The sequence below is a fragment of the Miscanthus floridulus genome, chromosome 9 (assembly GCF_019320115.1).
Source record: "Miscanthus floridulus cultivar M001 chromosome 9, ASM1932011v1, whole genome shotgun sequence".
In the NCBI taxonomy this organism is placed as follows: domain Eukaryota; kingdom Viridiplantae; phylum Streptophyta; class Magnoliopsida; order Poales; family Poaceae; genus Miscanthus; species Miscanthus floridulus.
In genome coordinates, this window is record NC_089588.1 from 5,271,097 (window position 1) to 5,286,444 (window position 15,348).

At 57.3% G+C, this 15,348-nt stretch overlaps 1 protein-coding gene across 1 annotated transcript; it reads left to right on the top strand.

The window, feature by feature from the left end:
* LOC136481227 (uncharacterized) lies at positions 1 to 4,276 on the top strand. The gene is made up of 3 exons (XM_066478582.1): positions 1 to 473; positions 1,054 to 3,000; positions 3,087 to 4,276. The coding sequence occupies exons 2-3, from the start codon at positions 1,095 to 1,097 to the stop codon at positions 3,860 to 3,862; spliced, it is 2,682 nt and encodes an 893-aa protein (XP_066334679.1). The 5' UTR covers positions 1 to 473; positions 1,054 to 1,094; the 3' UTR covers positions 3,863 to 4,276.
* Positions 4,277 to 15,348: the final 11,072 nt, after the last annotated feature.

The following is a 15,348-nucleotide window of genomic DNA, read 5'->3' on the forward strand; positions in this document are numbered from 1 at the left end:
ACAGCTACGACTAGGGGGGAGAGGGAGGATCAGTTCAATGGCTGGCTGGCTGATGCCATGATTGCGGCCCTGCACAACTTTCCCTTTCCCTTTCCCCCTACTGCAGGCCGCCCGCCCGCAGGAATCGCCGGCACCAGGTCGCCGCTCGCTGCCTTTCCGTGCCGGCCAGCCAAAGCATTTCTGCCGGTGGTGGCGTGGTGTTGCTGCCTGCCTCTGCCTCCAAAGCAAAGAATCCCAGTAGAGGGAAGAGGAGAGACACGCTGCACTGCAGCTTCGTGCTGTTTGCTTCGCTTTATTCCCCTTCCTTGTTCCAGCACCAGCTCCCCTGTCACTCCATCCCCATCCCGCCTTGCTTTCCCCGTCCGCCAAACTCCTCGCCTCTTGGCTGTTGCTGCGTTCGTCCGAGGCATTTCTATTTCAGAGCGCAAGAACAAGTTCTTCTTCGCCTGCCGCCTCGTCGCTGAGGTGCTGAGGTGCGGCTGCCGCCGATTTCTGTTTCTTGCGCTGTCTGTGCTACTCTTTTTTTTTTCTTTTCCCCATAGCCATTGTTGTTGGATTGGATCCTTCTGCAGCCGAAGCCTCATGCTTCATTCATGTCCTCGTAGCTCTTCCTTTCCTTCTGTATATATATCGTTTTCATAGACACTACTTGATCTGCAAATCCCCGTAGCGGCCGGCCGGTTCTTTTACCTGTTATTGGTAGTACAACCTTACTGCTAGTTTCATTTGGCCTGGTCTTGTTTTACGCATGTGCACTTTACATAGTGCTGCTATTAGTAGCCAGTTTAGTTTGGAAATCAGTGAGCTTAGTTTATTCACTAAAGGTTGGTGAATGATTGGTATAATCTGATCAACTTAGTTTATTTTCCCTTTTTTTTAGATAAATCCGGCCTATGCATCAACTTAGTTTATTTTCTTACATAGGTATCACGTATCAGTGATATGCCAATCCTTAACTTTTCTTCCTTCCTGCATAAACACTGCGACCCAACCTAGTTTCAATGCCATTGGACAGCATTTCAATACTGATCTGCCTCCTTTTTCTGTTTCCAGTTTAGATCTGCATCCCGGGGCTGAATCCAAGGGGGACAAAGATGGCACTTGATGCAGACAACATTCTGCTGCACATCAAGAGGACATTGCATTCTTCAGTCAGGCTTGCCTATCATTCTGCTTCTGAGTATCCTGTGGCACTCGGCATCGGCATGCTGCTGCTGTTCCTACACAGACTCTGCCCTTCTCTGATTACTTTCCTGCTGTCTTCGTCCCCGGTCTTCCTGCTAACTGCGCTCCTTCTTGGAGCGCTGTTGAGCTACGGGGAACCAAGTGCTCCAGTGATCGGACAGGACCAGAAAAAATCGTCCGTTGAATCCAGAATATCCATCACTGAATGTTCAGTGGCTGAGGAGGTTCAGAATGTCGCCGTCACCCACATGTCAAGGAGCTTTTTTGAGAGCCCAGCTGTCTGCGTTGAGGAAACAACTTCTGATAGCATGTTCCATGATACCCACCGTGATGAGGACAGTATTGTCACGTCTGTGTCTGCTGATACCGTTCGCTGTGCAGAAGCTTCTGAGCTTACCAAGAGTGAAGTTGTTATTGTGGGAAGAGAGGAGCGTGTCAAGGAAACCTGTGACAAGGTTGAGCTTCAGCAGTTTTTTCAGAGCAGCGCTGCTGAAGGTGTTTCTGTTCAAGTGGACAAAACTTCCGAAGGTGTTCTGCTTGATGCTCTGTGTGATCAACGAAATGCGACATCTATGTCCACCGACACTGTTCTTTGTGCTGAATCTTCTGGGTTTGGCAAGAATGGTATCATTGCTGAAAGAGAGGAAGAGGAGCATGCTAAGGAAATCTGCGAGCAGGTTGCGCCGCCGCAACAGTCTGAGAGCACCGTTGCAGAAAGGTGTCACTATGAAGTGAACAATCAGTATCAGTTCGGTGAACTCATGAGCTCATGTTGGCAACCTGTTACGCGACAGGATCCTTGTTCTGATTCTGAGTCTGACCTTACTGAAAGCTCTTCTGATGCATCGATCACCGACATCATACCGATGCTTGATGAACTGAACCCACCTGTAAACTTGGGGACCAGTCATCCTTCCTCAACCTTCAGAGACAACCTGAACGCCGGCTCATCAGATGAAGATGAAGATGAAGATGAAGATGAAGATGAAGATGAAGATGAAGATGAAGATGACTCGGAGGAGGAGGATGGTAACCTTAGCTCAGATGAAGATGGAGAAGAAGAAGAGAAGAGAGATGACGAAAGTAGCTGGAAGGGCTTTGTGGATCCAAACTCTTTGGATACTGAAAAGAATGGAAACTTGGAGAGTCTGATGGCGCGGCGACTAGCAAAGAATGTTCTGAAGTTTGAACTTGACAGGAGGCTAATGGACATGCAGGCCGCTGATGCAGTTCAGAAAATGGAGGAGGCATCACGCTTCCGTGTTCAGGTGCCCTCCATTTCTACACCAAGGCCCGATCCTTCAAATGATTCAGAGGATACAGTGGAGTTACCACAGGTTCCTGATTCAGCGCCATCTGTGCTGCTTCCCTGGAGGAAACCGTTTGATATTCCATTTGACCAAATTGTGGACCACGACAGCCGTTTGCAGGAAACTTGGACTCCTCGCTCAGGCTTTTCATCATCACAGGGCAGGAAACGTGACAGCTTGTATGTAAGGCAGTCTACTTATATGCAACATCACAACGGAATAAAGCCAGAGAAGTCTGAATTCAGTAGAAAAGATGCTGTTGACAATCACTCAGAAAGCGATTCTGAGGAACCACTTGACAACAATGGCAAGTTATTTGGCTCACTGGAACCACATATTGGTGATGAGATCAAAATACTAAGCGCGGCAATTTCAGATGTGTGTGTGCTCGAAGCAAATCATGGAATTAAGGAGGGCAGCACTGATTCCGTCAACGGCACAAATTCCTTTTATGTCCAAAAATCACTGTCCAGCGCATCAGATGTGAACAATTCTATTTCTGCAGGTAATAGGGATCATTTTTCAGATTAGAGCTATGCCAATTATATATTTGCAATGTTTACTCAAGTAGAGCTGATGTCATGCACACAGGTAATGAGCAATCGGTACTTTGTTCTCTATCTGAAGAACACAACAATATTGAGGAACATATGGTTGAAGTTGAAGAAGACTCCATGAGTGAAGTTAACTCGTTATTCAAGTGCCGCATGGAGGAAGTGCTAGTGCAGTCCATTTCAGAGTCTGGCATAGGCCAACCCTTGACGGTTAAACTTGAGCACGAGCTTAGTGATACTTTATTACACGCAGAACCTGCAATACCTTTGATTGAAGCAAGATCAGTAGAAGAGCTGAATTCACAGTTTGCTCAGCTGAATGGAGAAGCATTATTAGCACCCGCTGCTTCTATCTCCAGTTGTGATGATGATCAGCCGATCCAAGACGGGCCAAGTGAAGCATGGCCTGTGGAAAATGGGGATACTGAAGATTCTTCAGATTGCTCACTTGACAAGGGTCCAGTGGCTGTGAAGGTCGTCGAAGGTGAAGGTGAGCCAAAGGAGGTGCTGACTGAAGATGGTGGGCTTCCTGTTGTAGAAGCAAGCTCGGTTGAGGAGATGAGCTCACTGTTCAGGCAACTGGAAGAAGCAGCAGCAGGGCCAGCACTGATGCGTGCTGGTAGCTCAGAGTCAGAGCAGATGTTTGTTGGTCAGCACACTGGAGAGGCAGAGACTGCTTGCGGTGTGCTAGTTCCTGAGCCTGCTGCTTGGGATGATACCAATCCTACTTATGTGCAGTTAAGCATCGACGGCGGTGACAAGATGAAGATTCCTGGAGATGGCGAAGTAATCCTGGATAATTCGCCGAGGTAAACTCAGGACCGTGCGCTAAGGATGCTGGAAGATCTGGATCCGATGACACCAAAGTTTTTGTGGCTAAAGAATCACTTGAAAGTGCTTGATCTACTCTTACTGAAGTGCCGCAGTCAGGCAGCTGAAGAGATATGTTGGAGTGATGTTTGATCACAGGGTGCACCCGGTGCAGTGCAGGTAGCCTAGCTAAATCCTGAAGGAGGTGGATGGGAGACATCATCGTCTTCTCAGATGTATATTTTTTGATCTGTGGAGAGAATGGAGTGCGCATGGCTATGTTGATATGTCTTTGGTTTAATTCGTCTGTTCATACTTCTTCATTTTTTTTCTCCCTTCGGATGATGGACAAATTAGGGTGATGCAGTTTGGCAGTAGCATGGATCGCTGGTTGTTTCATGTGCCGAGTGCGGAGTTTTTATACATGGATTCTCTTCGTTTGTTTTGGTTTCATGTGTTTACTGATGCGTACTAACTATGTAAGCTCAATAGTTACTGTTTGTCGGATACCGTGAGAAGGGGTACCCTAAGCAAGAACCAAAAAACGATTGCTTAGACTTCATAAAAGGTCGAAACCAGACGAACACCGCTAGCCTCGGCCAATTCTCCGACTCGCCCGAGGCCCCCTCACCGCTGACCTCGGGCGATCCCTCACCGAAGGCCTCGGCCGCCCCCCTCTCGTCGCAGGTCTCGACCGGGCCGCCGACCCTCCGTCTCGCGCGAGGCAGGCTCGGCAGAACCCTGCTGCCTCTTCCTTCACCCATCCCTCTGACAAAACGTTGCGTCACATTACCTCAGCCTACTGCTGCCCCTGGCGTCGGCCGCATGCTCAACACAGTACAGAGGAATGGCCGACGGGACAGGAGGCAGGACTGGGCAGGAGTTGCCAACCACTATGCCAACCGCTACGCACATGGTTGACGCCCATACCTCGCTGTACTGCCAACTCCTGCTCCGAAAACAACGCAGCATGGGGAGCCATGTCTGGGATACCGTGGCCTCGGAATCAGTAACAAGGGCCAATAAGACAAACGAGGTCGCAGCCAGAAATCTCCGATTCGCCCGAGGCCCCCTCGCCGAAGCCCCCTCGCCGAGGCCCCTTCGCCCGAGGCCCTCTCGCCGAGGCCTCAGAAGAAGTACCGATTGTCCGATTCGCCCGAGGCCTCCTCGACAAGGTCTGCGATCCCCCTATTTCGCGCGAGGTCAACTCAGCCAACTGCTGCCCCTGACAACAGCCGCGTGCCCGGCACAGTACAGCAGAATGGCCGATGGGACAGGAGGCAGGACTGGGCAGGGGTTACCCGCCACTGTACTAACCACCGTGCACATGGGTTGACGCCCATGCCTCACTGTGCTGCCAACTCCTGCACCGAGGACAACGCAGCGTGGGGAGCCACGTCGGGGCTACTGTGGCCTCGGAATCAGTACCCAGGAGCAATAATTCCCTCCAAGGCCTCGGCAGTTTGCTTCAGGGGCTCGACAGCCTGGGGACCCATGTCCGCCAAAGCCCCCCGTGATGGCTTGGCCTCGGCACCTACAGAGCCACAGCCCCCTACGACGTCATCACGCGATGACCTGCACGTCCCCCGGACTGGGCAGGGGTTACCCGTCACTATGCTATCCACCATGCACATGGTTGACACCATGCCTCACTGTGCTGATAACTCCTGCACCAAGGACGAACGCGACGTGGGGAGTCAGAACTGGGTTCCTGTGACCTCGGGACCAGCGAACTGACCGAGTCCCGCCTCGCCCGAGACTCCCGGTAGGGCCTCAGGCGAGCTGGACATGCTCCGCCTCGTCCGAGGCTGGGCTCGTCCCGCAACCTCGTCGCCTCCGCCTCAAAAGTCGCTCTAGCAGGCTGTCGCATCCAATCAATGCGCCCAGCTGCACCCACTACGTAAGCCACGATCAGCAGTGTACCGCGACAGGGGCGACGGGACAACGGTCAAATCGCCTTTTTACCATCCCTTGCTGACAATACAGGGTACCGTATCCTGTAGACGCACGTTCCGCGCTGTTCCGTCTAAATCAACTACGACGATGGCCGCCAAGACCCCGCATTGCCGTCTGCAAAGGCCTCGGCACAGCAGGCCTCGGCACAGCAGGTCTCGGCACAGCGGGTCTCGGCCTCAGCACAGCAGGTCTCGGCACAACCGACCACAGCAGTCCCCAGGCCTCGGCACTCCACCAAGTCAACAAATGTACAGGAGCGCAGAATGACGCCGGCCTGGAGACCATACCGACTAGACACCGACGGGAACTCCCACGACGTCGCGCTGCTCTGGGGAGCAGAATACGTCAGCAAATAGTAGCCTTCCCATGTACCTCTGGCTTCCCCCTTGTGGTTATAAAAGGGGTAGCCGGTACCATTTCTAGGAGAGGAAGGAGGAACGAACAGAAAGACGAACACACCGATAGAACCACGCACTCCTACGCTGCTTGGGAACAACGCCTCAAGCAGCCCGCACCACACTCGCCGAGACCTGGGGCTAGTTCCCTCTCTCACCTAGCTTGTAACCCCCTACTACGAGCACTCCGGTGCAAGGAATACAAGATCGATCTCTCGGACTGGACGTAGGGCCTCGATTGCCTGAACCAGTATAACCTTGTGTCTCTTTGCACCACCATCCGGAATCGGGAGCACGCAGCACAAATTCACTCGTTGGTTGAGGGACCCCCGGTTCCAAAACACCGACAGTTGGCGCGCCAGGTAGGGGCGCTGCGTGTCAGCTTCGTCATCCTAGCAAGTTCCGGATGGCAGACCACATACGACCATTGCGTCTCGGCACCATAGTTTGGTTCGGGAGCCTAGAGTTCATGTCTCTAGGGCATGAGTACGACATGGTGCTCCTCACTCCTCGAACCCCACCGTCCGACGACGAAGTCGCGCCCCGGCAGCCCAGGCGCAGGCGGCGCCCGGGCGGCCGCTCTCGCCACGCTCGCCAGGCACGGCGCGAGCAGGGCCACCCCGACGCTACGCGGGCCCGGGGCGGCACGCCACTCCCCGCCGATATCCTACGACCAGCTGTTGGTACGGGGTCCCTGGCTGGGGACCTGTCTGACCTGAGCCTGGACAAAGGAAAATCGCCGGTGGCTTACGGCGATGCCCAGTCATCTAACCCCGCTCCGCCACTCCCTAAAGAGCCGACCCCGGCGGGGCAGAATCTAGAGACGGCCCCGTCCCCATACCCCTTTGGGTTGAGAAATGCCGCCACCTCTTATGCCTACGCTTACGCTGCCGCTCACGAGCACCCCTCGGAACGCCGCCAGCGCTTCGCTCTCGACCTGAGCACCCACTCCGACTCCTCAGACGAGGACGAGGCATGGCCCGGGGTGGATTTCTCCGAATTCCACAACCCTGGGGCTTTGCGCCAATTCTTGGCCGCAGGTGACTACTGCCTTGGCTATTCCGACTCCGACGATGAGGGGACTCACGATCCATCCCGTGAGTGCTTCCACGTCGGGCTCGGGATGCCAAGGGCGGGCGAAGAGGAGGAGAGGACAGGCAACCATTCCCCGCCCCGAGCAGGGGCGGGCGATGCCACACCTCCGCGTCCCGAAGCCCCGACAGCACGGAACGAGAATCCCGTCCGCATGGAGCGTCGACGCCCAGACTTGGAGCAGCTCCGCGAGCTCCAAGCCAAGGTTGAACAAGACCGACTCCTCCTGCAACAGCTACGGGACACTCTCGAGCAGGAGCAGCAAGAGCGCGGAGAGGGCGGAGGAGCCCGGCGGAGGGCCCGCAACGTCTATCACCGCATCAACGACAACGAGGGGGATGAGCCACCCCCAATCTTTAACCGTGCTAGCCAGAATGTTGCAGCGGCTGCGATGCTGGTCCGAGCAATGCCCGAGCCCTCCACCACCGAGGGGCGACGGGTCCGCGGAGAGCTCCGCGACCTCCTCGAGACCGCGGCAGTGCAGCAGGCCGAAAGTTCCGCCTCCCGCCGGCGCGGGGGCACTTCGGAGCAACCCACGGCACGACCTCGCCAAGGCCAGGATGCCTCGGTCCGTCCCGAGCCCGCTCGCGCGCCGACGGTCAACAGGGCCCCCTCGGTGCGCGACCGACCTGGACACCAACGCGAGGTACAAGGCGACCACGAGGTAGTTGGCAGGCGACGGCGCCACGACGACGGAGCCGCCCGGGGCTACCACCCACACCGAGGCGGTCACTACGACAGTGAAGAGGACCGCAGTCCTTCTCCCGAGCCACCTGGCCCTCGGGTCTTTAGTAGAGCCATCCGCAACGCGCACTTCCCAGCCCGATTCAGGCAACCTGCCAACCTCACAAAGTATAGCGGCGAAACGAACCCCGAGCTATGGCTAGCCGATTATCGCCTGGCTTGTCAGCTAGGTGGTGCGGACGATGACCTGCTCATCATCCGCAACCTCCCTTTGTTCTTGTCAGACTCAGCGCGAGCCTGGCTCGAACACCTTCCCCCCGCACAAATCCACGACTGGCACGACTTGGTGAGGGTCTTCGTCGGGAACTTCCAGGGCACCTATGTGCGCCCCGGGAACTCCTGGGACCTCAAAGGTTGCCGCCAGAAGCCGGACGAGTCTCTTCGAGATTTCATCCGGCGCTTCTCCAAGAAATGCACCGAGTTGCCCCGCGTCGGTGACTCAGAGATCGTCCAAGCATTCCTCTCTGGCACCTCCTGCCGAGACCTGGTCCGAGAATTGGGCCGGAACGTACCAACCACAGCGGCCACACTTCTCGACATCGCCACCAACTTCGCCTCGGGCGAGGAGGCAGTTGGGGCCATCTTCCCCAACAACGACGCCAGGGGGAAGCAGAAGGACGAGGCCCCCCAGGCCTCGCCCACCCGCGTCCCCAAGAGAAAGAAGAAGGGTCGCCCAGGGAAGCAGGAGGTCCTCGAGGCCGTCCATGCCGCCACCACAGATCGCAAGAATCCCCGAGGCCCCCGCGGCCCCGGGTTATTTGACGACATGCTGAAGAAGCCCTGTCCTTACCATCAAGGTCCGGTGAAGCATGCTCTCGAGGAATGCACCATGCTTCGGCGTTACTACGCCAGGCTTGGGATCCCCGACGACGAGGACGCCAGGAAAAGGGGCGCCGACGAGAGGGACGGCGATAAAGATGATGGGTTCCCCGAGGTACGCAACGCCTTCATGATCTTTGGCGGACCCTCGGCATGCCTCACGGCGCGCCAGCGAAAGAGGGAACGCCGGGAGGTCTTCTCGGTCAAGGTAGCCACCCCCCGGTACCTCGATTGGTCTCGGGAAGCGGTCACCTTTGATCAGGATGACCACCCCGATTATGTTCCAAATCCCGGACAGTACCCGCTTGTCGTCGACCCGATCATTGGCAACACCCGGCTCACCAAAGTGCTCATGGACGGAGGCAGCGGCCTCAACATCCTCTACGTCAACACTCTGGAGCTCCTGGAGCTCGACCAGTCACGACTCCGAGGCGGTTCCGCGCCCTTCCACGGCGTCGTGCCAGGAAAGCGCACACGACCCCTCGGGCGCATCGACTTACCCGTCTGCTTTGGCACTCCCTCCAACTACCGCAAGGAGGTCCTCACCTTCGAGGTGGTTGGATTCAAGGGGGCCTACCACGCCATCTTGGGGTGCCCGTGCTACGCCAAGTTCATGGCGGTCCCCAACTACACCTACCTCAAGCTCAAGATGCCAGGCCCCAACGGCATCATCACCATCGAGTCCACGTACGAACATGCATACGACTGCGACGTCGAGTGCATCGAGTACGCCGAGGCCATCGTGGAGTCCGAGATCCTCATCGCCGATCTCGACCAGCTTGCTAACGAGGTTCCCGACGCCAAGCGGCGCGTCGGGACCTTCGAGCCCACGGAGGACGTCAAGCTCGTCCCCGTCGATCCCACCGTCCCCGACGGCCGGGGACTGAAGGTCAGTGCCACCCTCGACAGCAAATAGGAGGCCGTGCTCGTCGACTTTCTCCGTGCGAACGTCGATATGTTCGCATGGAGCCCCTCGGACATGCCGGGCATACCGAGGGAGGTCGCCGAGCACGCCTTAGATATCCGGGCAGGCTCCAGACCGGCAAGACAGCGCCTGCGCCGGTTCGACGAGGAGAAGCGCAGGGCTATCGGCGAAGAAGTGCAGAAGCTCGTAGCAGCCGGGTTCATCAAGGAAGTATTCCATCCAGAGTGGTTGGCCAACCCCGTATTAGTCAGGAAGAAAAGTGGCAAGTGGAGGATGTGCGTGGACTACACTGGTCTAAATAAAGCGTGCCCGAAGGTCCCGTTCCCACTACCATGAATTGACCAAATCGTCGACTCCACTGCGGGATGCGAGACCCTCTCCTTCCTTGATGCGTATTCCGGTTATCACCAAATCAAGATGAAAGAGTCCGACCAGCTCGCGACTTCTTTCATCACTCCATTCGGCATGTACTGCTACGTAACCATGCCGTTTGGCCTCAGAAACGCAGGGGCTACTTACCAGCGGTGCATGATCCAAGTCTTTGGCGAACACATCGGGCGAACCATCGAGGCCTACGTGGATGACATCGTAGTCAAGTCCAGGAAGGCCGGTGATCTCGTCGGCGACTTGGAGACTGCCTTCACATGTCTCAGAGAGAAGGGCATCAAGCTCAACCCCGAGAAGTGCGTCTTCGGGGTTCCCCGAGGCATGCTCTTGGGATTCATAGTCTCGGAACGTGGAATCGAGGCCAACCCGGAGAAGGTCTCGGCCGTGACCAACATGGGCCCGATCCGAGACCTCAAAGGGGTGCAGAGGGTCATGGGATGCCTCGCAGCCCTAAGCCGCTTCATCTCGCGCCTCGGCGAAAAAGGCCTGCCCCTGTACCGCCTCTTGAGAAAGTCCGAGCGCTTTTCTTGGACCACCGAGGCCGAGGAAGCCCTCGCCAGGCTCAAAGCGCTGCTCACCAACCCCCTCGTCCTGGTTCCGCCCACCGAGGGCGAGCACCTCTTACTCTACGTCACCGCGACAACCCAAGTGGTCAGCGCGGCCGTAGTAGTCGAGAGGCAGGAGAAGGGACATGCTCTACCCGTCCAGCGACCTATCTACTTCATCAGCGAGGTGCTCTCCGAGACTCAGACGCGTTACCCCCACATCTAGAAGCTGGTTTACACCGTAGTCTTGGCTCGACGCAAGCTGTGTCACTACTTTGAGTCCCACCCGGTGACTGTGGTGTCGTCTTTTCCTCTGGGAGAGATAATCCAAAACCGGGAGGCCTCGGGTAGAATAGCCAAGTGGGCTGTCGAGCTCATGGGGGAAACCCTGTCTTTCGCGCCTCGGAAAGCGATCAAATCACAGGTCCTGGCCGACTTTGTAGCCGAGTGGACCGACACACAGCTGCCACCCGTTCAAATCCAATCAGAATGCTGGACCATGTACTTCGACGGGTCTCTGATGAAGACTGGGGCTGGCGCGGGCCTGCTCCTGGTCTCGCCCCTTGGAGTACACATGCGCTACATGATCCGGCTTCACTTCGCCGCCTCCAACAATGTGGCCGAATACGAGGCCCTCGTCAACGGCCTACAAATCGCCATCGAACTTGGAGTGCGGCGTCTCGAAGTACGGGGTGATTCGCAGCTCGTCGTCGATCAGGTGATGAAAGAGTCAAGCTGCCATGACCCCAAAATGAAGGCGTACTGCACGCTAGTACGTCGCCTGGAGGACAAGTTCGACGGCCTCGAACTCAACCACGTCGCTCGAAAGTTCAACGAGGCCACAGACGAACTAGCAAAGATGGCGTCGGCACGGACCCTGGTTCCCCCGAACGTCTTCGCCAGAGACCTCCACAAACCATCCGTCGACTACGCCTCGGCAATAGAAGAAGGCCCATCGACCGAGCCCACCGCAGGGCTCGAGGCCCCCTCTACCACCGAGACCTCGCCAGCCAAGCCCGAGGCCATGGCGATTGATGCAGAGCCTCCCAAGGCCGACCAAGGAACGGACTGGCGAGTCCCTTTCCTTGATCGCCTCGTTCAGGGAGAGCTTCCTGCGGACAGATCCGAGGCCCGACGGCTTGCGTAGCCCATCTGGTATTCTCCAACGATGCATCACCACCGAGGCTGGCCAATCCTTACTTTGGGACTTGCACGCGGGAGTCTGCGGGCACCACGCGGCGCCTCGGACGCTCGTGGGTAACGCCTTCCGCCAAGGTTTCTATTGGCCAACCGCGGTGGCCGACGCCACGAAGCTAGTACGCTCCTGCGAGGGATGCCAGTACTACGCTCGACAGACGCACCTCCCGGCCCAAGCCCTCCAAACCATCCCCATCACATGGCCATTCGCTGTGTGGGGGCTGGACATGGTTGGGCCTCTGCAGAAGGCACCCGGGGGCTATACCCATCTGCTGATAGCCGTCGACAAATTCTCCAAATGGATCGAGGCTCGTCCGATCACTCAGATCAAATCCGAGCAAGCGGTGCTGTTCTTTACGGATATCATCCACAGGTTCGGGGTTCCTAACACCATCATCACTGACAATGGGACACAATTCACCGGTCGCAAGTTCCTAACGTTCAGCGACGACCACCACATCCGGGTGGCCTGGTCGGCCGTAGGACACCCAAGGACGAATGGCCAAGTAGAGCGTGCCAACGGCATGATCCTACAAGGCCTTAAGCCAAGGATATTCAACCAGTTGAAGAAGTTTGGCAAGAAATGGCTTGCCGAACTCCCGTCAGTCATCTGGAGCCTAAGAAATACCCCGAGCCGAGCCACGGGATTCACACCGTTCTTCCTGGTCTATGGAGCCGAGGCCATCCTCCCCACTGACTTAGAATACGGTTCCCCGAGGCTACAGGCGTACAACGAGCAAAGCAACCGCACTGCTCGCGAAGACGCCCTCGACCAACTAGAGGAAGCCCGAGACGTCGCGCTACTACACTCGGCTAGGTACCAGCAAGCCCTACGGCGCTACCAAGCCCGGCGCGTCCGATGCCGAGACCTGAAGGTGGGCGACCTGGTGCTGAGACTGAGGCAGAGCAACAAGGGCCGCCACAAGCTGACCCCACCCTGGGAAGGGCCGTACATCGTCGCTCAAGTGCTGAAGCCCGGGACCTACAAGTTAGCCAACGAGAAGGGCGAAATCTTCACCAACGCTTGGAACATAGAACAGCTACGTCGTTTCTACCCTTAAAATTCCAAATGTTGTTTACATGGTTTCCCGAAATGCAATAAAGAAGCGTTCTTAGTTGTTATAATTTTTCGAGGAACCCCCCCTTATAGACAAGCCGATTGTATAGAACCCAAAGACCGTACGATCGTCTCAAAGGTGAAAAGGCCGGCTGAGCCGTGAGAACGGCCTACGCCTCCGGGCTACGGCAACTCCCTCACCACCTTTTCACCCAAAGGACAGCGTAGGCTCCGAGGAAGTTCTGTACAGAGAGCTTGTCTATCAATAGGGGCTCGACGTCACAATAGTGCCATAAGGGAGACTCGGCTCTGCCTCTGCAAAGCCGGGCCTCCCTCGGGGGCTAGAAGGGGGAACCCCCTAAGTCCCGAACACCATTTGTTAATGGTCTTTCAAAAAATTTCTACGCCAAAACTCTCTCGCGCTCAGACGGGACCTTCACAAGAAACCCAAAAGACCAAAAGTTTGTCTGGAGGCCAAAGGGCCGGTCGAGACGTGAGAACGGCCTACGCCTCTGGGCTACGGCAGCTCCCTCACCACCCTTCGCCGAAGGACGGCTTAGGTCCCGAGGGTTTTCTTTGCGGGTTCCCAAGATCGAGACAGAGGACACAGGCTCGGAAGTAGAACAGAAAACGATCAAAAGACGCACATACGCAAATACTTTAAAGGCCTCGACGGCCACAAAAACGTCACGATACGGCAACTAACTCAATCCGGTTACATGGCCCCTTTTGGCCCAGGTCAAAGCTCAAGGATCGGCGGCTGGCGCGGGAGGGACCACCTCTTCTTCAAACAGACGAGCCAGCGCTGTGCCAGGTGCCTCGGCCGCCTCCAACAGCTTCATGACCTCCGCATCCGCCTCCTCGTCATCTTCTGGCAACACGTAGCCGTCGCTGACAGCCTCGAGGTTGATGGCGTAGTGCGAGGAGACGACGGCCAGGGCGCGCTTGACACCCATGTGCAACGCCCCTCGGAGTCTCTCGCGGACGTGGCCGCTCCTCGACGTCCAGAGCCTCGCAGGTGGTCCGGACAGCGTTGCGCAGCGCCTCGTGCTCCCGGACCTCGACATCCAGCGCTGCTTGCGCTGCGACGGAGGCCTCAGCCGCCTGGAAGGCCTCTTTCTCCAGATCTACGTCGCGACGAGGGGTCAGGAGTCAAATGCGAACCAGAGCAAATGGAGCAAGGAACATGGTTCAGCGGAACTTACCCTCGGCCTTGCTCTTCCAGGCTGAGACCTCGACCCGAGAGGCCTTGGCCGCCTTGGTAGCCTCTGCCAAGGCGACTTTCGTCGCCTGATGCTCGCTCTGCTCCGCACCCAGCTGCCCGGCTGTGACCTTAGCAGAGGCCGTCGCTTCTTGGGCCCGAAGCCTGAAGGAGTCTCGCTCCTCCTCCAGTTCCTTGATCTTGGCCACCAGAGGAGCGGACTGCTCCTTAGCCGTGGCCAACTCGGCCTGAATGTCAGCACAACGAAGGCAGAGGTCCTCCACTTCCGCACTCCGCGCCGACAATAGCCCCTGGGCATCGGCAAGCAGGCCCTTTTGGCGCCGGAGCTGGTCCCAGATATCCCTCTCATTTCGCAGGAACACCGATTTCCCAAGGGATCGGGTCTCGAGCTCCTAAGGAGGCAAAACAAAAAACGCACGTCAAAAACTACGAGGGGGCTCGGAGAGAAAACAACGCGGCACGAGAGAGGAAAGTACTTACCCGCGTGACACCGGGCAAGTCCTGACCCATAATAGTCATCGCTGTCTACAGCGACCGCACTACCAGTTGGCGGTACTGCTCGAGGGTGCCCCAATGCCCCCCCTCTGCGGTATCTTCAAGGGCGAACACGGGCTCCCCCTCGGGGTCAGCCCGGTTCTGCCAGAAAACACGCGGGAAGTTCCACCCACGAGGCTCGGGCCGTAGCCGGACAAGAGCCAAACTCCCCTCGGCGGGATCTGGGACTGGCTGCTCCACGGTACTGGCCGCCTCGACGTCCGCCGCCTCCTTCCCTCGGGAAGAATCATCAGACGAGATTGTCTGAACCAGGGGCGGCGCCAAAATTTGCCCCGTCTCCACCTCCATCGCCTCGGTCTCGACGGACCCGGGGGCTCCGGCCTCCGCCATCTCTACCTCGATGGCCCCGGCGTCCACCGCCCTGACGTCGGAGGTCTTGGGGGCTCCGGCCTCACCCTCAATGGCCTCGGCAATAGCAGACGCCCCAGCCTCCTTCGCCCCAAGACCCACAACGTCGTGAGGCATGGGCTCCTCCTCCTCCACTCGCCCCGCGGCCGCCTCGGCCCCCTTTTCCTGGGCGGCCGCCTCCTCCGAAACGGCCTCGCCCGACGCCGCGCCGCGTCGCAAGCCAGCCTGCGCCTCCGCTGCCTGATGG

Bases quoted from the DNA above. Each gene is read 5' to 3' on its own strand.
- LOC136481227 (XM_066478582.1), top strand. From the start codon at position 1,095: ATGGCACTTGATGCAGACAACATTCTGCTGCACATCAAGAGGACATTG. The intron at 3,001-3,086 runs GTAATAGGGATC...TCATGCACACAG, and splicing joins GAACAATTCTATTTCTGCAG to GTAATGAGCAATCGGTACTT.